The sequence below is a fragment of the Microcebus murinus genome, chromosome 18, assembly GCF_040939455.1.
Source record: "Microcebus murinus isolate Inina chromosome 18, M.murinus_Inina_mat1.0, whole genome shotgun sequence".
Lineage (NCBI taxonomy): Eukaryota > Metazoa > Chordata > Mammalia > Primates > Cheirogaleidae > Microcebus > Microcebus murinus.
Genome location: NC_134121.1, coordinates 42,638,843 through 42,662,977, shown reverse-complemented (window position 1 = coordinate 42,662,977; position 24,135 = coordinate 42,638,843). Strand labels below are relative to the sequence as shown.

Genomic DNA, 24,135 nt, shown 5'->3' with positions numbered 1-24,135 from the left:
AGCCTCAGACTGAAATCTAAAGAATCCACAGATAGGGTCCACATAATTTTTTTATAAATAATTATATAGAAAAATTTCAAAGACAAAACCCCTTAGAAAAGGTACCGAGGCTATCAGACGTACATAGGAAATAGTGAGGACTACGAAGCACTTCAATCAGATAAAGTTAGGCTGGTCTCCCAGCTTAGCCCCAAGTGGTCTTATGGAATAAACGATACAGTACAAATGCAAAAACCAATAATAAAAATGATCAAGCCTTTGAATATTTGAATATACAGTATTTATACTGTATATTTGAATATACAGTTACTGTACATTTGAATATACAGTTACAATTTACAGAGCACTTGTACGTTTTTACATGTGACATTATAATCCTGTGCAGAAGGTAGGGTAGAAATTATTATGCCTCATTTAATAGGTGAGAAAACTGTGGCTCAAAAAAATCCAGGTTTCAGCTTAAATGAAGGGTTCTGGTAACTAGGAGAGTCAGAACTCTTTAGCAGGCCCTCTGACCCAAATTCAGGCTGGTTGCTGCAAAAAGTATGAGCATGGAATGATAGAGCTGAGTTGGAATCCCAGTTCTGACACTTCCCAGATACGTGGCCTTGAGGAAGTCACCTCATTTCTTGGAGTTTTGTTATAGGTTGGTTCTCCGGAAGTATATGCTGAGACAGAATCTGGGGAGCAAAAGTTGTCGTGGGGAGTAACACCTATGAAAGGAAAGAAGAGGAAGCAGGACTGCGCAGACTTTAGTCTTTTGTAGCATAGTTGGCAGACTGCAATGCAGACCAAAGTCTCCATCAGCCCAGTGGGAATTCTGGAGCAAAGCTTGCTCCCAAAATAGACAACATCTTTTGAATGCATGTCATACATGAACCTGAAACATACCCATCTTGCAGTTTTAAGCAGAGCTGTATAGCTTTTATGTGAGCTCTCTCTGCCGTGTTGAGAAGAGCTGGGTGGGCAAGGTCGAGAGCCAACAGTCCCATGGGAAGCTCTAGAAAAGGGTGGCTTTTTAAAGCTGCCCCACCTTAAGGCAAGGGGCCTTTATAATAAGCCCTCATTGACCAGTCATTAGATGTGGCTGTTCCAGGAAGGGAGTGTGACCACGGGGGAGAGGGAGTCCCTCAGCAGGTATGGGAATGAATGCCTCAGTCCCACAGGGGGAACCGAAGCAGTGCACTCAGCATTCACTACTGCCAGTAAGTCCACTCTTCGGAGCCCTTTTGAAAAAAACGTTGTGGATGCCTGCAAAGGCTGAACTGCAAGGCCCCTCAGCATAGATTTTAATAACAACTCATTTGAAACAAACTAATGTCTCAATGTTAGTGAACTGGTTAAATACATAATAGTATATCCAGTTAAGGTAAGAGTAAATAATCATTAAATAATGCAATACAGCAAGAGTCTGCAATCTTTATCTGTAAAAGACCAGATAATAATTATTTTCATTTTTGCAGACCATATAGTCTCTGTTACAACTACTCTATTCTGCCATTATAGTGCAAAAACTGCTACAGACAATGTGTAAACAAAGGGGCATAGATATGTTCGAATAAAACTTTATTTATAAAAACAGATGGCAGGCCAATTTGGTCCACCATCCTTACTTTGCCTACTACTATTACTATAGAAGAATAATTACTGACTTGGGAAGACGCTTGGGATATTTTAATGACTGAAGGCAAATTTAAAATGTTGTACAATATAATCTCATGTTGCAAAATATTAAAAACATATATGCATGTGTATATAAAGCACAAAGTTACTTCATAACAAAATATAGATGAGTTTTTCTCTGGATGATAATATATAAGTGATTATTTTCTTCTTTTGGCTTTTCTGCATTTTCCAAATTTTCTGGGATGAACTATATGACTTTTGTAAGAAGATTATAATATCACTTTTAAAAACACCTCACCCTCTCTCTCCTCCCACCCCCTCATATTCAGTTTTGGTAAATAAGACCATTATCTATGCTATTATTCAAGTTTGAAACGTAATGGTCTTCCAATCTCCTCAACTTCTCTCATTCTCTCCCTTTCTCTCCAATGCCACTGTCCTTGGGTATTGGTCAGCCGCCCTGGGGGCTGGAGACCACAGCTTCACAAAGTAGTTCTCTACTGTGGGGAATCTGGTCATCTCTCCCCCTCCACAACGCCCCCTGCTGGTTCCCCATGGCCTCTAAAATAAAGTACAAATTCTCTGCGCTGTGTAAAGGCCCCTGGTGACCTGGGTCCTGTTGGACTCTCGAAGCCTGGTCTCCTGCCTAAGCAGCACCAGGCCATTCCCAGGACATCCTGCTTTGTTCCCACTGACCCCTGTCTAGAAATCTCTTTGCCCACCACTGCCTGCTAGCAAACTCCTCATCCTTCATTTCCACCTTACAAAACCTAAGAAATATTCCTTGACACCCGTCCCACAAAGAGCCCCTCCACCTTCTGTGGCCCTGTGGCATTTTAAGCTAATCTCTATTTTAGCATTTCATCAATACACTATGATTGGTCTGATGTTTCCAACAGACTGAAAGCCCCATCTTAGAGGAAGAGATGCATGCTACGAACACATAGGGAAGGTGAAAATAAATGCCAAATGGAAGGATATAAGAAAACTGTATTTAAAAGTTATTTATACAAACCTCTAGGAATTTTGAAAAGTTCCGCAAATTTATTATCATCATCACAAGGATCTTGAGGCACCTCCTTTGTAAGATCACTGACATCATTACATCTTCACCTTGGTAGGATGTGTATTAAGAGCTATGGGAAAAGTGCAAACTCACAGAATATATTTCCCAAGTAAATCTGTAAAATAAAAGAACAAGAAACCTATAGATTTACTTGTTCCAAGTAAAATAAAGTATTGTGGAAATCCATAATTAATGAGAAAAATGGGCTATTATCTTTGAATTGGTTTTAATGGAAGCTATGGTTACAAGAAGAAGACCTGGATAACTTTTTTAAATATTTAGGGATAGGCCAAAACTAATGGATTTAAGGAAGAGGAAAAACTCCTTTGGCTATTGAATCAGGAGGCAGAGAAGAAATATTATTATTGCTCAAAAATCTTACATAGGCCGGGCGCTGTGGCTCACGCCTGTAATCCTAGCTCTTGGGAGGCCGAGGCGGGCGGATTGCTCAAGGTCAGGAGTTCAAAACCAGCCTGAGCAAGAGCGAGACCCCGTCTCTACTATAAATAGAAAGAAATTAATTGGCCAACTGATATATATATATAAAAAATTAGCCGGGCATGGTGGTGCATGCCTGTAGTCCCAGCTACCCGGGAGGCTGAGGCAGAAGGATCACTCGAGCCCAGGAGTTTGAGGTTGCTGTGAGCTAGGCTGACGCCACGGCACTCACTCTAGCCTGGGCAACAAAGCGAGACTCTGTCTCAAAAAAAAAAAAAAAAATCTTACATAGACTAATTCAAGGTGACTTTCCTAACAATTCCACCATTAGCAACGATCCTTGCTTCCAAAGCTATCCCACATAAATCAGCAAAGTAAGGCTTTCTCTCTGCAAGAATAGCTGCAATGCTCAATTTGTTCCCAAAAATTTTAAGGGAATATGAAGCTACTCATCATTATTACTGGATTAAAAAGAGAGAGAAATGTTTCCTGACATATCACTCCTGAGTAAAACTCACATTCATGTTGTGACTAACACTGAAATCTGGATTAATAATCCTTCCAAAATGACATAGGAAAAACATATAAGTTTAATGAAGGTAGAGAAATGTATGATTTGCCAACTACAGGTTGCTTTGAAGGTGAAAGAATGATTGGCGGGAAATAATAGATTGTGGAGCACTAATGAATTCTAATGAAATAATAGCAACTCTAATTTTACTCCACCCTTATCCAATTTTTCCAATATTAAATGGCCCGATTCAAAATAAATTGACCCAGTGTGGATTAGAGATGTGAAACCATAACAAAGCCAAATGAGGGGAACTCCCTAAAAACTGTATATATAAAGACCAAAGGACATCCACATTGGTGCACTTCTTACTTCCACCTCCCACACTTGGACGAGCTCGACGTCTGTAGGAGCATCATGTCTTGCTCATCTCGCGTCTCCTCCTGCAGGGCTGGCGGCAGCGGCTCGGTCAGGGTGTCTGCTTGTGGAAGCAGCTTCAGCAGCGGAAGCAGATGTGGTCTGGGGGGCGGTTCTACCCGGGGCTTCCAAGGAGGAACCAGCAGCTGTGGCCTGAGTGGGGCATCTATCGGTGGCTTTGGAGGCAGCTTTGGAGGAGGCTTTGGTAGCTGCTCAGTAGGCGGCAGTTCTAGCTTTGGCGGGGGCTCTGGATTCGGTGGCAGTTCTGGTGGAGGCTTCTGCAGCTACGGCAGCGGTATGGGAGGTGGTGTTGGCGATGGGGGGCTTTTCTCTGGAGGTGAGAAGCAAACCATGCAGAACCTCAACGACCGCCTGGCCAATTACCTGGACAAAGTCAAGGCCCTGGAGGAGGCCAACACTGACCTGGAGAACAAGATCAAGGAGTGGTATGACAAATTTGGGCCCGGGTCGAGAGCTTATGAATCTGGAAGAGATTACAGCAAATACTATGAAATAATTGAAGATCTCAGGAACCAGGTGAGAAACTCAGTGATGATACCTCTTTTGTATCTCTTTATTAAATTGTAGGGCAATAGGAAATTGTTTTATTATTATTTGCTCAGTTGTTCCATGCAAAATTTTTGATAAAAAAAAAATTTATTAATTTCCATGGTGTCACTAGATGTATTTAGAATATAATTCACACTAGACATTCATTTCTAAGAAATTTTTCTGCAGCTGTATCTTGACAAGTGTAAATGAGTAATTATATCTTGTTCATTAATATCTTAATTCATTTTTTTGCATCTTTATATCTCCTAGATCATTGCTGCCACTATTAATAATGCCAGCATGACTTCCCCAATCGACAATGCTAGACTGGCAGCAGATGACTTCAAAATGAAGTGAGTTTGCTTCAAAATATCATTCACTACCATGGTGTAAAACAAGACTATATATATATATATATACACACACACACACACACATAAATGTATATAAAAGAATTAATCCAGGCAATTAGATGCAGTCTCAGACCAATGTAATGTTTTAATATAAAATGTCTACACCAGGAAAAAGGGCCAAATGGTTTTGATATGTTTTCCTATAAGAGATTGCAAAATTATAGTTCTTTTTAATGATTTGATAGTCTTTGTTTAAGTATTTCAAAAGAAGAATTTCAACATGTTCTAGATGGCAGTGGGCAAATCCTTTTTAAAATAAAGCTTCTTCACAGTAACTAATCTAAGCCATACATCATATTCCAAACACCTCTTAAGGTACGAAAACGAGCTCTACCTACGCCAGTCCGTTGAAGCTGATATAAACGGCCTGCAAAAAGTGCACGATGAGCTGAACGTGACCATATCCGACCTTAAAATACAGTCAGAAAGCCTAACTGAAGAGTTGGCTTATCTCAAGAAGAACCATGAGGAGGTAGGGACAATAAATCCACCAACGGGGTTTGTTCAACAAGGTTCATCATTCGCCACAAAGGTCCCCGACCTCTAGGGATTTCTGCTACAGTGACTTCTGTTTCCTCTCTGCCAGGAAATGAGCACTTTGCAGAGACAGTCCAGTGGGGACGTGACCGTGGAGATGAACGCGGCCCCAGGGGCAGATCTGACCAAGCTGCTGAACAGCATGCGGGAGCAGTACGAGGCGCTGGCCGAGCAAAACCGCAGGGAGGCCGAGGAGCAGTTCAAGAAGCAGGTGGCTCACCGCGGCGGGCAAAATGCAAGAACCCAAGCAGCCAGGCCCGGGGATCAGAGCTTGTTTGATTTCACTGTACTCTGTTGATTTCCTTCTTGCAGAGCGCATCCCTGCAGACACAGATCTCCACGGACGCTGGAGCCACTAGCTCAGCCAAGAGCGAGATCATGGAACTGAAAAGGGTCCTCCAGTCCCTCCAGGTTGAGCTGCAGTCTGCCCTGGCCATGGTAGGTGGGAAAGGGGTACACTCGATTTACTTCCAAAGCTTTAAAAAATTGTTTTGCAGACACTGTTTTGAAGCATGTTGGCAAAATGTTGGCATCTGTAAAATGGGAATAATAGTACCTATCTCATGAGGTCGCTATGGGAATTAAAGGAGTCAATACGTATAAAACACTTTGGGCTTTTTTTCCCCCAAAAGATGCATCATTATCTAATTTCTTTTTGTTGTTGTTTTTGTTGAAATATTAAAGGGGTACAAATGTTTTTTGTTACATGGCTTGAGTCAGGGCTATAAATGTGCTCATGACCCAAGCAGTGTTTATTGTACCTGTTAGGTAGGTTTTTGTTCCTCCCCTTCTCCCTCCTCCCCCCTGCTTGATTTCCAATGACTTTTACTTCCCTCTGTACACTTGTGTGCAATAAGTTAGTTCCAATTTATTAGAGAGTATATGTGGTGTTTGTTTTTCCATTCTTGAGATATTTCGTTTAGGGAAATAGTCTCCAATTCCTTCCAAATTGCTGCAAAAGGCATAATTCATCCTTTTTTATAGCTGAGTAGTACTCCATGGTGTACATGTACCACATTTTGTTAATCCACTCATGAATTGATGGCCTGTATAAAACACTTCGAACAGTGCCTAGTGGTGCATAGGGAGTGTTATATTAGTTACAGTAGCGCACTCTGATTCATTAATATTGGTTATCATTACTGTTATTGCTCATTCATTATCAAAGGTAAATCTCTATGAAGTGGTTCATTTGAAGACACCCTCTTCAAAGAAATGTATATTTCAGGATTCACATGCTGAATACGGAGCAGTTTTATTCTGACAGTGCGTGTCAATTTGCATGTGCACTTGCAGCAAAGCTCCCTGGAGGGGAGCCTGGCCGACACGGAAGCTGGCTACGTGGCCCAGCTGTCAGAGATCCAGGTGAAGATCAGCAGCCTGGAGGGGCAGATCTGCCAGGTCCGGGGCGAGACCGAGTGCCAGAACGCGGAATATGCGCAACTGCTGGACATCAAGACACGCCTGGAGATGGAGATCGAGACCTACCGCCGCCTGCTCGACGGGGAGGGAGGGTGAGCCACCAGTACCTTGATTTTGAACACTTTCTAGAAAACGAAGAATTGTTGATTCAGCAACTGAAATGTAAAGTTTCAGCAAGTTTCAAATAAAGTTCCCTTGAAAGGAAACATGCTCCATTCAGAGAGAAAATAAATCTGCTTCTCTATAATTCTTTAGCCAAAGAGAAGTGAGGATAATCATTTCTTTCACTTTTTGTTTCTCAGTAGTTCTGGTGGCCGAGGGACTGGAGGTAAAGGATCATTCTCTGTGGACTCCCGAGGAGGAACCAGCACAACTCAATCCAGGGGTAGAGTTGCTTTTTAAAAATAATATTTTTCTGCTTACTAAATGAGATTTCATCATTAATAAAGTGTACTTTTTTTAGCCCAAGAAATCTGGGCTACCATAATTCACTTTAAAGCATGACTTGTGAACCAACCTTTATATTTCCAGTTCTAATATTCTATTTCTTTTTTAGATTCAAACAGAAGCAGAGGAACTAGGACAGTGACAGATAACGGCCAACAGATTTCATCTCAAGTCAACAACGTTTCTGACGTAAAATTCAAATAGGACTAAGATGCAGGCACCTGTGTTCTACTCCCAAGAAGTAAATGACAGATCCTAACAAATATATGGAATAATCCAATAGGCTTGCGGAGACAGAGCTTCAACTACTCCTATAATCCTTTCTGATATTCTTTCGTCTTTATTGGTTTGGTTTGGTCTTTAAAATGCCAAATGTCTTTTCCTCCTTAATCCTTCTGTATCAATAAACTTTTCATCTGTTGCAAATCAACTACATCAATCTTTGTAATTTTGTTTCACCCTGATTTACTTTATAACAGCTTTGTTGAAACAGAATGCCCACACCATACAATTCATCCATCTAAAGTATACAATTCAGCGGTTTGTAGTATAGTCACTGAGTTGTACAGTCATCACCACAATCAATTTTAGAGCATTTTCATCACCTCAAAAAGAAATCCTGTATCCACTAGCAGTCATTCCCCATTTCCTACCCTCAAACAAACCCCCAGCCCCAGTCCTAGGCAACCAGTGTCCTATATATTTGCCTATTCTAAACTTTTCACATAAATGGAATCATATGACATGTGGTCTTTTGTATCTGGCTTCTTTCACTTGGCATGATGTTTTCAACATTCGCCCATGCTGCAGCATGTATTTACTTTTTATTGCTGAATAATATTCTAGCGTATGAATATGCCACCTTTTATTTATCCATTCATTGGATGATGAACATTTGGGTTATTTACATGTTTTTGCTATTACAAATAATGCTGCTATGAACATTCATGTAGAAGCTTTTGCACAGACATGTTTTCATTTCTATTGGGTGTATACCTGGAGTACAATTGTCGGGTCATATGTTAACCCTATGTTTAACCTTTGAGGAACCACTAGACTATTTTCCATAGCAGCTGCACCACTTTACATTTCCACAGCAGTGTCTGTGGGTTCCAATGTCTTCACATCCTCACCAACACTCGTTACTGATTTTCTTATTACAGCAATCTTAGGGGATATTAAGTGGTATCTCATTGTCGTTTCACATTGACTTTTGAAATCTATTATGTTATATAGTCCAAAACCATTTCCAAAAAAATATTCTGAAATATGTGATAGGGCTGTGGTTTTCCAGCTTTCTTACGGTGTCAAAAATACATACATGTTAGTTAAGAAACCTTTAGAAACCTACATTCTACCTGTAAAGACACTAATGCAAATGAAAATAAAGACACCAAGTGTTTTTTAAAAGGAGAATTATGAGGAATGACTTGGGTTCCCAGATATGAAGACATTGGTGAAGTGGATCCTCCCCAGGGCTGATGCATCTGGCCCCAGTTGCTGGTTGTGTGGGCTGCACACGGCTCACAGCTGTGCCCTCAGCGGGCATTGCCCTCAGCAGCCAGGGACTGCCTTGTCCAAGATTTTGCCTCCCCCAGGATAGGCCAGTAACTGGCTGATGAGGGGTACAAAGGCCCAGCCCCCTTGCCTCAAATTGGGACAACTCCAGAGCTCCCCCCAAAATCGGCTGAAGCCTCCATTCTAAGAGCACTGCAGTTGGCCTCTCCCTATTCCCATTCGTGCCGTCCCCACCTCCTCCCAGGTAAATCTCCCAAGAGAACTCCCTGATAAACCTCTGCCAACATCTCTCCATCTCAAGAGTGTTTTTCCAGGAAACAAAACGTCAGAAAATAGTATTAAGCTACAACAATTCGAACAATGGGCCACCAACACAGGAATCAACCCCCCAGGAAAGTGACCCAGCATTTCAAATCAGCTGTGGCAAAGCAGTTAATTCAATAAAGGCTACTGGAATAAATAGTTAACGAAGGGGTAGGAGCAGGGGGTGGGGGTCAGGAGGGTATTAAATAGTTTATCTCCTATCACACACACCAAAATAAATTTCACAAAGATTACAGAAATAAGAAAAAGTAAACTTTTAAAGACTTCAATTTAAAAAAAAAAAGAATATTTTCGTATTTGTGGAATGGTGAAGGAAAGCTTTTTTAATTTAAAAAAAAAGCATGAAGGAAAAAATGGATAGATTTATTTGTATGAAGAAAATAATGAGCAACAAGAAGCAAAAGCAAAATTAACTGATAAAAAAAAACTTTAATGAAATATGGTAAAAATCCATCCCAGCACCCAGGGGAATCTGTGCAGCCAGCCAGACCGCAGGGGCCAAACTTCAACTGCACAACGTAAGTCTTGTCCCGTCTGCAGTCTGGCGCCACCTGCTGTCAGCCGTCTTATCGGTCTAAACTCAGAAGAGGATTCTGGGCCAGGAATGAGCCGCCTGTTTAGTTGGCCTGACTCATCTCAGCCTCCTCATTCCACATCCTCTCCCCCAAGAACCCCACCCACCTGTCCACCTGCCATATCTCCCCTCGCCACTCCAGAAAGAAAGGACTTTAGTCCACCCTCCACCCTCTTGGGGGCCAGATGCAGAGTGGAAGCCAACAGCCAATCACTCTATGTCTAAATTCTCAGCCATGCTACATGACACCAGGAGTTTTCACTGCACTCGTCATATAAGGCCATGCAAGGGCTGATGTCCCCAATATATAAAGTCATGAACAGATCTATAAGAGAGAACCACATCAGTAAGAAATGGATACGTGATACACATATAATTATTAATAAAATATGAATGGCCAATAAACACTGAAAAGTACCTGATGCCCAGCATCTCTAGTAAGTAAATTAAAATCATGAGGTGCCATTTCAACATTAAAACAGGTTCGGTTTGTTTAATAATCAATATCCATTTTAGCAAGGGTGTAGGGAAAAGGCATTAATACCTTGCCGGATGGAGTGTAAATTAACAAAACCTTCAAGAGCACAATTCAGCAACGGGTACCAAAAGCCTTTACGAGAAGAGCATATCCTTAGAGCCAGCAGTTCCATTTCTAGGAATTTATCTCTACATAATCAATTATTAATATATGTGTATTCCTCTCAGCTGTTTATCATAGTGAAACATTAGCCATAATAAAATAGCCAACAATGAAGGATCAATAGGCTAAATTATGACACGCCCATCAAAGTACATCAAAGGACTGCAATGCAGCCATTAAGAATGTTCAAGTTCATGTATTGACCTGAAAAGATGTCAAGCGTCTGTTGAGAAATGAAAAGTAGAGTTTCAAGATAATATAGACAGTATGATTTTTTAAGAAAATAATTGTATACATATTACATACTGTACATGCTTATTAAAAATCTAAAAATACATATATTAAATGTTAACAGTGGCTGTTTTGGGGTAGTAAAAACATGGATGATCTTTATTTTCCACTGCATTTTTACATGATCTTTATAATTTTTCTGAAATAAACATGCACTACTTGTAAAATTTAAAAATCTTTAAAGAAAAACTGTTTAAATGTTTTTACAGTGCACTAGTAAAGAAAACCCCTCCTAGTTGTAATATCAAACACTTCTTAAATCTGAATGGAAGTAGTGCACTTAATAACCAAATTGCTAAATTCTAGAGCTAAAAGAGAACTTGAAAAATCATATAGTTCAATATAACAATTTTGCAGATCAGGACACTGTGGCATGGTCTAAAGACATGAAATGTATCTGAATTTTGGAAAACTTTTATGATGTGTTATAGTCCTGGTGGACAGAGGACAAGAGACATGAGGCTGAGGAAAATAGGCTCTAGACAGAGCCTAGGAGATGCAATCTTACCAAATAAAATACTATCCCATTCTTTTGCTAGGAAACTGATGTTTAGGCAGTGGGATTCCTTGACCAAATATCTGCAGTGTCTCTGAGACCGGCCAATGGAGGCTGAGTTCCAGCTCCAAGAGACAGAGCAAGGGTGCCCAGAGCAGTGACTTAGCAATGGTGAGAGGCACAGGGGCTGGGCCCCCCGTGCTCGGGTTACAGTCTGAGTTATACACATCTGTGAGTTCTCTGAAGAGGAAGCTATTGTCTGTCTGGTATGAAGAAAGGTCCAAAAGGACCTTTTGAGCAAAGCCAATCCATAAAATCTGTGCTCATTTCAATCCATCTTGACTTTGGACCCTGGAGGACGACGGATGCAGTTCAACCCCTACAAAGTCACTCACCCATTCTCTAAACTTTCCATTAACCAGCTGAGTGATCTTCAGGAAAATTGGAAAATTGAGCTATTTAAAGAGATTCTTAAAGCATTCACACACAAGTACAAAGCCAAGTCATTTTCGCCTAGGACAGAATTTGGCAAAATGGCACAACCAATGACCAAACAGATGCTTACTTAAGGTGGTGAAGAGGAAGCCCTCAAACAGATTCACTTAACTGAAGCTACTCAGAGAAAGAATGGACAAGGGTGGTGGGGAAAGAATACAGGGGAGGAGAGGAAGGAGTGCAGGAAGAGAAACAGCCACAGAACGGATAGGTCTCTCGTGTCTGACACAGGGCTGAAATCGATGGGTGGGGTTGGACCCACTGGAGTGGCCTCTCAGGACACCTATTATAGCAAACCCTTCTTTTTCTTCCAAATAGTTGAGCCTAGGAGGTGAGAGAGTTCCCAGGAGCCAGCAGCAGGAAGTTGACCTAAACAATGATTCTCTGCTGGGAAGTCCCCAGGGGATTCTTGCATGACCTTCCCTGCCCCCTTCCCAGACAACACCCCCTCTTACTGCCAGGCCTCCTCCCCACCACCACACACACTGAGAACCACACACCCAGGGGTGGAAAGTAAAGATTTAGAAAACAGAACACTTAGTATAAAGGCCAAAAGCAATCAGTGACCCAGGTAGCTCGCAAAGCAAATCAAGACAACTTGCTTCTTATTAATATAAGGAATATTTATTGTCTATCAACAATCTGTCAGGTATTGCAAAGAGACTGTTCACACATCTGCCTACACTTTTTCCTCTTCTGTACTGTCTGCCTTGAGAAGTTCTGCCAATATTCAACCAATACTCTACACCCTGTGACTTCTTTTCCCTATTTTGATCTTCTGCCTTTATTAGAAAAACACACAACAGAAAATTCTCTGGAATGAACAGAAGATAGAAGCCCCAAGTTTTATTCCCAATTCTTTAAAGAGTCCTCAGGGGCAATATGTCATACTTTTCAGTATGTAGTTTTCCTACTAATCTAAAAACATTCAATATGTTAATTGAAAAATTCTAAAAATACTAATGATTTATCTCACAAAAACATTAATGGTTACTATTTGCAAACCATTCTGCACTTATCACAGAAATCCTATTCTATAATGAAGTGTAATGGCTCTTTACAGGTAAAAATAAACTGCTAATCACAAGCTATTCAAAACAACATTTAAGTCGGGGCAGAGCATTAATCTGGGAGTCCAGACATCTAGAATTCAGTCCATCTCTTCTCAACTATCATATATCAAAAAACTCCTGGATGCCAGACACTGCACTGGCATTTCCTAAACCTCCTATTTCACTGGAATCTCACCAGACTCTTGAAGCTTTCACTTTACAGATCAAAGAAACACCAAGAACAAATTTGTGGTCTTCAGCAAGTTATTATTTCAAATGAAGAGTGAGTATTAAAATTGAGGATGTCTCAAAAAATGGGGACTAATGTTTACTAAAGGATTGTAACACTTTGGGTAAGAATAGAATTGTATTTCTATATGTGATTAAAATCCTTTAATCCACTAAATATCAACATTCTAGACAATTTGCAAATCATAGAATCAAGATTAGTCTGTTTGATAGTTTCACCATTTAAAACAAAAGTCACATAGATCCAACAGAAAGAAAGCATGAAAATGCATTTAATACTAACAAACAGAGGAGGGAATGCTGTGGGCTTATCTATACATTTATTTATATACTGACTCATGAAGCAAAGAATTGAGGCAGTAATGGCTATTTCATTCATTAAAGGCCCTTCTCATGGGTTATCTCTGAATAGCATCAGAGAAGCATCTCATAAGAACTTAATTTTGAAGCTGAGTTTTAAAAACAAGGAAGAGATGGATGCCAGCATTATAAATTATGTCAAGAGGAAAACAAAAAATAAGAAATGAAACAGTAATACCTGAATCATCACAGCATTCCTCAATTGAAACCCAAATGTCCAGATATCCCAAAGCTAAATATCTCAAAGGAAAATACAGCTACCAAGATAAAAATAAAAAATAAAAATAAAAAAAGGCTACAACTCAGATGACAACTGAAGAAAACAACTCCACTAACCCCAGGTAAAGTTCAGAGGCAAAAGATACTGTTAAATCTTATCTTTTCTCATTTTTTCCACATAAAGGCTCTTAAATTTCTACATTTCATCAGATTTCTTTCACTTTGCTATTGTTCCTTTCTTTAAGCCCTCTTTTAGATGAATGCCAGCCTTTATGAAAGTGGAAAGATTACATTTCATAACTTTAAAAGGAAGAAAAACCCAATGACTGTTCCTCCCATCTCTGGCATTTGCATACCACTTAATCATTAGTGCTCAGATTTCTTTGGTTTCATAGCTTTGGGGACAGGTGAGGCAAGATGACCAACACATTACGTTTGGTGCATTTTTTACCTACTTTAGAAGGGCGTTTTGAAAATTCCTCCAGCTTAACAAGTTAAAAGTTTGCACAGCACCTTGTACCCCTTGTGGAGAGATGCCAGGATAAATATGAAGAACAGTGACATCGCATTACTGTGACAACAGTACAGGGAGAGCACAAATGCCAATAAACTAAACAACTACATAGTACAGAGACTCACCACCTACTTAATATTTAATAACGTGTCCCAGACAATGGTAGAAAATTAAGAAAAGGCAGAACACAGGATAACGAATGATTAAATATAAAGACTAAGGCATGTACATAGTTTAACAGAGACTGCCTAGATAAGAAAGAAGGTTTTAAATAAACAAAAGTCATCTACTCAAATATAAAGATAAGGAGGCTAAAAAAATATTTTTGGAAGCATCTATACTTTTCAAAAAAGACTTTTTAAAAAAAATTGTAGTAAAAACACATAACATAAAATTTATATCTTAATCATTTTTAAGTGTACAGTTCAGTAGTCTTATATATACTCACGGTTTTACAACCAATGTCCAAAACTCTTCATTTTCCAAAACTAAAACTCGATACCCAGTAAGCAATTCCCCATCTCCTCTCCCCAGCCCCTACAACTATTCTACTTTCTACTTTCATTCTTATGAAAGTATTCTTTCTACTTTCATTCTACTTTCTGTCTCTATGAATTTGACTACTCTAGGAAATTCATATATGTGGAATTATACAGTTTTTGTCTTATCTTTTAAAATTATTTAGAGGCAGTGTCCTGCTATGTTGCCCAGCCCATAGTGCAATGATGTGATCACAGCTCACTGCAGCCTGGAACTCCTGGCTTCAAGCAACCCTCCTGTCTCAGCCTCCCCAGTAGCTGGAACCACAGGTGTGTACTACCACACTGGCTATAATGCTTGTCTTTTAAAAGACACTTTTAACCAGAGCAACTACTAGAAGAAATGAACAGAAATAATCTAAAGTACAAAGGAACAGAAAAACATGAAGCAGAAAGTGAACTGGGGAGGGTTCCAGATCTCAGAACCTATAAAATTACCCCAATTATAACATTAGTTGTCAAAAGTAGATACAGAGCCTCTTTTCTAAACATCTTTTCAACAAAAATAGAAAACACATGAGCAATGAGTAGACAGGGGAAACTCCAGATTTCAGAATCTGTAAAATGATTCCAGGAACAATGTAGGTTATCAGAAGTGGATTCATAAAATAATAAAAATTTTTAAAAATAAGTAATAAAAAATAAAACAAATGAACAAAAAAGTGGATTCAGATCCTTTTCTCCAGATATCTTTAAAACAAAGACAGAAGAAATCAGCACCATCCCTTTCTTTAAGACTCGATTCTAAAGAAGGAAGTTGTTCTCATTATATCAGACTAGAATTGAATCAAAAAGAAAAACATACTAAAGCCATCTGCCTAAAAACTTTTCCAATCTTTCTTAGACATTATCTCCTTAAATAAATGTGTTGCTGAAATCTAATACTACTGGTGTAGAAGACTTTTATTTATTTTTTCTTATTAACAGTAAAAATATATTTGACTCAAAATACAAAGAAAGCAATAACCTAGAATCATAAACTTCAACACCCTTAAAAATATGCTGATTGAAACAATCGAAGAGAAGGACGCTTAATTAAATCTGAAATTAATGCTGATGTGAATGCTAATTTAGACTTTTGAAAACAGTAAGAACAAAAATTATGCGTTTGATGGGAAATTTTTATTCTCATCATATTAAGTATTTTAATTACATTCGATAATCTGGAGATGTTCCCTGCAATTGGGAAATCATGAAGCGAATTTAATAGAACTACTCTTTCAGAAAGGAATTACCAGTCATGGAAACCTCTGAAAGATTAAAACTGTAATTCTGAAAAGTTTTTTTGCCTTGCTCCACCTTATTTTTTTTCTTCCTTGATATAGTAAACGCCCCAGGGCTCTGACCCAAGCTTCAGAAAAAGAGCCAGTAGAGTGGGTTCACGAAAAAGAAATTATCCAATTATGGATTAGCAAAACTGTAACAGGGATTAAGAAGTGACAGAGAAAAGGAACACCCTAAAAGTGTGTATATAAGGGCCAAAAGGCAGCTTGAATACAGTCTTCATCGTCACCTCTCCTATTCACCTGGACGAGCTCAGCGTCCGCAGGAGCATCATGTCTTGCTCATCTCGCGTCTCCTCCTCCAAGGCTGGAGGCAGCGGCTCGGTCAGGGTGTCTGTTGGTAGAAGCAGCTTCAGCAGTGGAAGCAAATGTGGCCTGGGGGGCAGTTCTACCCGGGGCTTCCGAGGAGGAACCAGCAGCTGTGGCCTGAGTGGGGGATCTAGCAGTGGCTTTGGGGGCAGCGTTGGTGGGGGTTTTGGTAGCTGCTCAGTAGGGGGAGGTTTTGGAGGAAGCTCAGGCTTTGGCGGGGGTGCTAGCTTTGGGGGGGGCTCTGGATTCGGCTGTGGATTCAGTGGGAGTTCAGGCTTTGGCAGGGGCTCTGGGTTTGGTGGAGGGTCTGGATTCGGTGGCAGTTCTGGTGGAGGCTTCTGCAGCTACGGCGGCGGTATGGGAGGTGGGGCTGGCGATGGGGGGCTTTTCTCTGGAGGTGAGAAGCAAACCATGCAGAACCTCAATGACCGCCTGGCCAATTACCTGGACAAAGTCAAGGCCCTGGAGGAGGCCAACACTGACCTGGAGAACAAGATCAAGGAGTGGTATGACAAATTTGGGCCCGGGTCGAGAGATTCTGCATCTGGAAGAGATTACAGCAAATACTATGCAATAATTGAAGATCTCAGGAATAAGGTGAGACCCGATTCGTGGCTGAGTTCTATTATGCTTATGTCTTTCACTTTTATTCAGATCATGTTCTATAATGAAATTTTTAAGCCAAAAAGTATGTGAAAACATATTTGTTTGCTGTAAAATGAAAGCTGGTGTGCCTTAATTATGATAATACTTAATTATGACAGTAAAACTTATACAATGCCAGGCAGCTAATTAACATTTATATATAAGAATGATGGCAATGAATCAACATTAGTTTAATCTAATTATTCCATGATTAATTCTGACAGGGTGACATATTTTAGTATCTGCTAGATTTAAATAGTCCTCAGGATTATTTTTCTTCCTAGAAAATCTGGCGCAAAAATTGTATAAGAATGTAGTGGAAGCCGGGCGCAGTGGCTCACTACTATGATCCCAGCACTTTGGTGGGAGGCTGAGGTGGGAGGATCACCTTCAGGCCAGAAGTTCGAGGATCAGGCAACGAAATGAGACCATGTCTCTACAAAATATTTTTAAAAATTAGCCAGGCATAGTGGCAGGCATCTGTAGTCCCAGCTACTCAAGAGCCTGAGGTGGGAGGATTACCTGAGCCCAGGCATTCGATGTTATAGCAAGCAATGATCATGACACTGCACTCCAGCCTGGGTGACAAAGTGAGACCCTGTCTCTAACAAAAAAAAAAAAAAAAGTAATGTAGTGGAATCTAAAAGTGCTTAGCCACTATGGTATAAGAAATATATTTTAAGATTTTTTTATGTGAAATTCCATTTTCACACTATTTCCTAAAAGAGCTCATGGAATAACTGATTTTCAAAAGCAGCAGAAATATATAGAGTTTATATGTTGTGTTCTGTAAAACAATGTTCTATACCTAGTCCAATAAATGTGCAAACTTTTACCATTTTGCAGAAAGATGTAGTCCTAAATATACCAGTCCTAAATACACAGATGTCATTAATAAGTTTGCAAAGTGATTCACCTTTAAGAGCTAATAACACAAGGGACATCTACCCTCACAGGTAGACACACAGACACAAGTTAAAATCACTCATGGTTCATTCACTATTAACATCTTTTCTAGATCATTACTGCCACTATTGAAAATGCTGGGATCGTTTTGCAAATTGACAATGCCAGACTGGCTGCTGATGACTTCAGACTGAAGTAAGAAATGTCAAGACTTGAAAACAGATGTTATAGGAAAAATAACATTCAATCAACCTCCTAAAAAAAAAAAATTTAGAGCATCATGACCTAAATTTCAAACATCCCCAGGGTAAACTTTAGAAACCATTATTCCATCAAGAAGTAAAAGAAAGAGGCAAATTAGCTATGAGAACTTTATTATAAAAAATATTAGGCATGATTAAAATTAACATTAAACTCATATTTTTCTTTATGAGGGAAAAATTTCCAAGAGAAAACTCAGTAGCCTTCATTTACCCAAATGCCCAGAGGTGAAAACTTTGACAACATGCAAGAATGGGAGGTACTTTTGAACGTGGCCAGGCCAGCTCACCATACTGCCTAACTGCTACCCCTTCCAGGTATGAGAACGAGCTATACCTCCGGCAAAGCGTGGAGGCCGACATCAACGGCCTACGGAAAGTTCTGGACGACCTGACCATGACCCGCTCTGACCTGGAGATGCAGATTGAGAGTCTCACTGAGGAGCTGGCCTACATGAAGAAGAATCACGAGGAGGTAGGAACACGTTCCACATAAATGCACAGCTCTGGCGTACATATTTCCCCCCATCCACTCTATAAAAATAAAATAAACTCAATTTTATCTAAATGAATTTCCCACATATTATGATGAGGAAAAAAAAGTAATAATAAGCAAGTTATATCTGAATTTGATCTTTTGTTCCCCTCTAGTGTTCTAGTTTCAAATTTTGTCGTCTATGCACATTTTAGGACATCATTGTTTTTCTATTTGCATCGCTATGGTCTTTTTGCCTTCGTGCTAGGAAATGAGGAGTCTGCAAGGAAGCTCTGGAGGGGACGTGACCGTGGAAATGAATGCCGCCCCAGGAACCGACCTGACCAAATTACTGAATGGTATGAGAGCACAGTACGAGGAGCTGGCGGAGCAAAACCGCCGAGAGGCTGAGGAGCAGTTCAACAAGCAGGTGGGTTATCTCTGTTGGGCACCTGCAGCCACACACAAGCCACTTCTGCTCCTCTCATCAGCCTACAACAACTGCATTTTATTCTTATTTAGAGCGCATCACTGCAAGCACAGATCTCTACGGATGCCGGGGCAGCCAGTTCTGCCAAGAGTGAGATAACAGAACTGAAACGGACTCTGCAAGCCCTGGAAATTGAGCTACAGTCCCAACTGGCCATGGTATGTGCAAACAGCTTTTCGACATCTCCAGCCAGAGGTTAAGCAAACGCCGTCTCCTTTCTTTGCCAAGATGTTCACTAGGCACATAATAAAAGCAGTGTTAAGGAAAACTGTGTCCTGTGGTTATAGGCAGCATAAACCAGTTAAAGATAATGTACTCTGTTTCCCTAAAAGATTTAGTGTTAAAAGGAATGCCAACAAAAATTAAAGAAGTCATAATAAAGCAATATAGGTTGTAACTTGGTGAAGTTGCATTTCTAGTATAGTAGAAAACTGCATTGTCTAAAAATCATCCAACCACTTATTTCCATCATGAATTTGTCATTTGCTTTTTCTCTTAGAAAAGCTCCCTGGAAGGGACCCTGGCTGACACGGAAGCTGGCTACGTGGCCCAGCTGTCAGAGATCCAGATGCGGATCAGCAGCCTGGAGGAGCAGATCTGCCAGGTCCGGGGCGAGACCGAGTGCCAGAACATGGAATACGAACAACTGCTGGACATCAAGACACGCCTGGAGATGGAGATCGAGACCTACCGCCGCCTGCTCGATGGAGAGCGAGGGTAAATGGGAAGCACAGGCATGCTCGAGTGCATACCTTGCTGAATTTATTTCATAAAAACAAAAGGGGACTCAGGGGTTGACTTGTCTTTAACAGTAATAAAGTAACAGACACACAGTCCAATCAAAAGAAATCCAAACCTCATCATGGAGAATCCCCAGCACGGAGGGTTTCTCCTACCTCTACAAACTACAATGAAAATCATAATTCTTTTTTTCCCCAGTGGTTCTGGTTTTGGAGGATTTGACTATAAAACCTCAGGATCCAAAAACACGGGATCTGATGACTCAAGATCTGGAAACTGTTCTGGTCAAGGAAGAGGTAGATAGATTTTAAATAATGATGATCCTATAATTATGCTTTGCTTGTCATATTAAAAGTGTATGCTATTGTTTATACAGTCTTACCCAGAGAGAACATGCTTAATGAATGCAGTTGAATTTCTCCTGCTGTGTGTTTCTGTGATAGTTCCCAGACTGACATTGTGATCCCATGATTTTCAGATCCCAGCAAGACTAGAGTGACCAAGACCATCATAGAGGAGGTGGTGGATGGCAAAGTTGTCTCATCACAGGTCAGCAATATTTCCGAGGTGAAAGTTAAGTAAGCAATTACCAGATCAACAAGGGTGTCTTTCAAAGAAAAAAAATCAAGAAGGACACAAGTGAAGAAATGGCATTAATCTAGTCATCTTTCTGGATAACTTCAGGGAAAAGCTTCAGTCCAGAAATAGATGATAGCAAATTTTTCTGCATCCTCTTATTTTCTTGTTAGAATGCTCTTTAAAAAGCTGAAATGACAACTTTGCTCTAATTGTTTCTGTGCTTCAATAAACTTACCTTTGCAAGTTGACTACATTATTCCTGAATTTTTTAAAGAAAAGTCAATTCTTTTACCTAGGAATGAAGCTATCAAGTATGATCTTGCTGCATTCTTATATTACTAATATTAATTCCTTATTTATATCATACCTTCTTCAGACAACCAAGATTATACCCATTTTTATGTGGGCATTTTTAATGACATCACATGAGAATTCTGTGACATGATAGCTGGAATTAGACTGCGGCATCCCTAAAACTACAGCCAATAGATTAGTCCACAGAGAAGGATGAGATTATCTGAATAATCAACTTGTAATTAATTAATGCCTAGTTTCTTTTTGTCCATCATTGAACTGGGTAATTCATAAGATAAAAAAGGAAGCTTAAGATATATCTCCTACCTGAAAAAGCTTACATTTCAGGGGAGAAGGAAAGCTAAAACAAAAACAAGACAGTAAACGTAAAAAGGTGTGAATGGTAAAGGGCTTGATGTCGCAATATTCACCAGAAGTACCACAGGAACAGACAAGGCATGTTTGCAGGACATTTGGGAGATGGGCCAACTAAAGGGTGCTGGGAGAAAAGATTGGATATGTGATACCGAGCCAGATTTCTTAAAATCTTGAAAACCCCAATGAGAAGAGAGGCTTGGATAATAGTTCCCTTTGCCAAATCTAGCCACTCCTCCAGCCCAAACCTCACTTAGCCAAGCTACTGTTTCCCTTTGTCCACTCTCTAGTGCTGAGATCTTAGCCCCATCGGTGCTCACAGCCTCATTCTTTCACTTCTACAGTGTCCCTAAAGCCATGTGGCTCCACTTTGTCCTGTTGGGGGTGAGGAAGCCTGTTAAGGTTGGGTAGGAGGTGGTCCGGGGCCCAGGAAGCAGACATAGGACTAACCCAGGCTGGGTAACACTTTTTCTCAATCAAGGGACTTAGTATGATCAGGTCACAAATTAGAGAATCAACTCTACAAGCCAGGCCTCAAGAAAACAACATGGGACATAGCATGATAGCCAAATTTAAATTTATGAAAGAATAAAGCTGAACATAATTCATATAAGCTGTATCTTCCAATACAAAACCAATAAGAGCTATGTAAGACTATCAAACTTTAATCATCAAAACAACCAAAATATATAGTTTTTCATCTTCTGGGCCCATTGAATAAAACCTCAAATGAACCTCTGGGTACACTGTGACTTCTGCTTAAATAGCTAACCACAAAATAAAGTTAATAGCTAACCACAGAACAAACATAAAACCTCTCCTCAAAGAAAAATAGCAATGTTAAGGCATCTTAAGTCAAGCATATGTTTCCCATAAAATCAAATAAAACCCAGAATGTTTCTTCTCTGCTAAAAAACTAAGAATATGAACCAGCAGATCCAGCCTGGATTAACAGTCAAATGACAGAAATGTAAACCTGCCCTGTGCAGCCCCCAGTCCCTAGGGCTTTCGTGACCACATCAGGGAAGCCTCTCTCCGTGGTCGTCTCAGGACTAGTCTCCCAGCTTAGGGTCCTGACCCCCCTGGACCTATGTTTATGGCCAGTATTATCCCTTTGTCAAGGCAATATATGAGGCTACTCTGAAAATCATCTTGCAGGGAAAACTCTCATTCTGTGTTTCCTTAGAATGTGTTAAGACACTGTATTTGCACTAAATGATTGCCAACAGATATATAGAAAAGGCTAGATCATAGGCATCAAGATACTAAGACACAATAGAATGTCTTGTTAAGGGTACATACAATTTTTAAAACTAACTATTGAACCATTTTGGATCATGAAATGTATGAACAGTGATTAATAAAATATTAAGGACAGGGTGGTCATACATTATTACCTGCCTTAAAAATTATTTTCAAACTACACAACAGGAATATGTTTATTTTGAAACTCTAAATTCATAAGTAGAGTAACAAAATGTGATTGATATATATATATATATCCACTATATATATATGTACATATATATATATATACTATATATATATATGTACATATATATATATAGTGGAGTACTACTCAGCCATGAAAAGGAATGTAATAATGTCTTTTGCAGCAACTTGGATAGAACTGAAGACCATTATCCTAAGTGAAGTATCGTAAGACTGGAAAAGTAAACACCACATGTACTCTTTAATAATTAGGAACTAGTCAATGGGCACAGAGAGATGTAAAGGTCATTGGAAATCAACAAGGGGGAAGGTGGGAAGAAAGGAGGGGTAAAAAACCTACCTATCAGGTACAATGAACACTATTCAGATGATGGGTACACTCATAGCCCTATTTAAGCATTATAAAAGCTATCCATGTAGGCCGGGCGCGGTGGCTCACGCCTGTAATCCTAGCTCTTGGGAGGCCGAGGCGGGCGGATTGCTCAAGGTCAGGAGTTCAAAACCAGCCTGAGCAAGAGCGAGACCCCGTCTCTACTATAAATAGAAAGAAATTAATTGGCCAACTGATATATATATAAAAAAATTAGCCGGGCATGGTGGCGCATGCCTGTAGTCCCAGCTACTCGGGAGGCTGAGGCAGAAGGATCGCTCGAGCCCAGGAGTTTGAGGTTGCTGTGAGCTAGGCTGACGCCACGGCACTCACTCTAGCCTGGACAACAAACCAAGACTCTGTCTCAAAAAAAAAAAAAAAAAAAAAAAGCTATCCATGTAATAAAAATATCTGTACCCCATTAACATTTTGAAATAAAAAAAGAAACCCTACAGTTCAGCACTCTAATCAACTTTTAAATGAGAAGAATGGGTTTCTTTCTTCTGAGAGTGGACTTACCCATGAGAAGGAAGAGCCAGTGCCTGCGTGCACATAGATTTTCACCTGTTGACTCTTGATCCAGAGATTCATAGGTTTGTTTTTGTCCTTCTGACCCCCAGGGACTATGGACAGGAGTGGTGAGAATGCTAGAAGTGGCATTCGTCCTCCCAGAGATTAGAAACAAGATCTACAGCAGGGAGCACAGAGGAAACAGCTAAAGGATTAGGGGCAGTAAGGAAAGTGGTCTAAACTTGCTTAATGACTTCATGGAATTAGACAGTGTTCAACAAGAGGAGACAAAGTAATGAATATAAATCACCCCAAATGTAGCACAAGTAATATTATCCAAACAACCTCCTCAAGTAACAAAATACTGCAAATAATAAATCACTTTAAAAACTTATCAGGTTCTCAAACATGACACTTGGATAACAGAAAATATTGATCGAGCTCTTTGAAAACAGTTTACTCATGTGTAGTATCAATATCAACATGAAATAATAAAGTGGAGAGACACAAACATTGAGATAATACTTCAACCCCTCTTTTTAACGTTAGCACTTAAATAGCACATAAAGGACAGACCCAGAGTGTAGCGTATAAGAAGACGCTTGGACTCCCTGGAAGAGGGAGCGATGAAGTGTTTTCCTGCTGACTGAAGCACAAGGAATATGAAAGCTCATAACAAAACTGCAATAGGATGTGCGCTGTATGGTTCAGGCTTGCTTCTTAATGACACAGTGGAGTTGGGCAGT

General features: G+C 40.0%; 2 protein-coding genes across 2 annotated transcripts; both read left to right on the top strand.

Annotated features, from left to right (window-relative positions):
• Positions 1–4,004: 4,004 nt before the first annotated feature.
• LOC105872072 (keratin, type I cytoskeletal 24-like) lies at positions 4,005–7,824 on the top strand. The gene is made up of 8 exons (XM_012765821.3): positions 4,005–4,595; positions 4,881–4,963; positions 5,339–5,495; positions 5,610–5,771; positions 5,873–5,998; positions 6,857–7,074; positions 7,285–7,367; positions 7,539–7,824. Exons 1-8 carry the CDS (start codon positions 4,059–4,061, stop codon positions 7,631–7,633), a joined length of 1,461 nt encoding a protein of 486 aa, XP_012621275.2. The 5' UTR covers positions 4,005–4,058; the 3' UTR covers positions 7,634–7,824.
• Positions 7,825–16,256: 8,432 nt separating this feature from the next.
• LOC105872073 (keratin, type I cytoskeletal 24-like) lies at positions 16,257–20,391 on the top strand. The gene is made up of 8 exons (XM_012765823.2): positions 16,257–16,889; positions 17,956–18,038; positions 18,422–18,578; positions 18,847–19,008; positions 19,101–19,226; positions 19,568–19,785; positions 20,008–20,105; positions 20,288–20,391. The coding sequence occupies exons 1-8, from the start codon at positions 16,257–16,259 to the stop codon at positions 20,389–20,391; spliced, it is 1,581 nt and encodes a 526-aa protein (XP_012621277.1).
• The last annotated feature ends 3,744 nt before the right edge of the window (positions 20,392–24,135 follow it).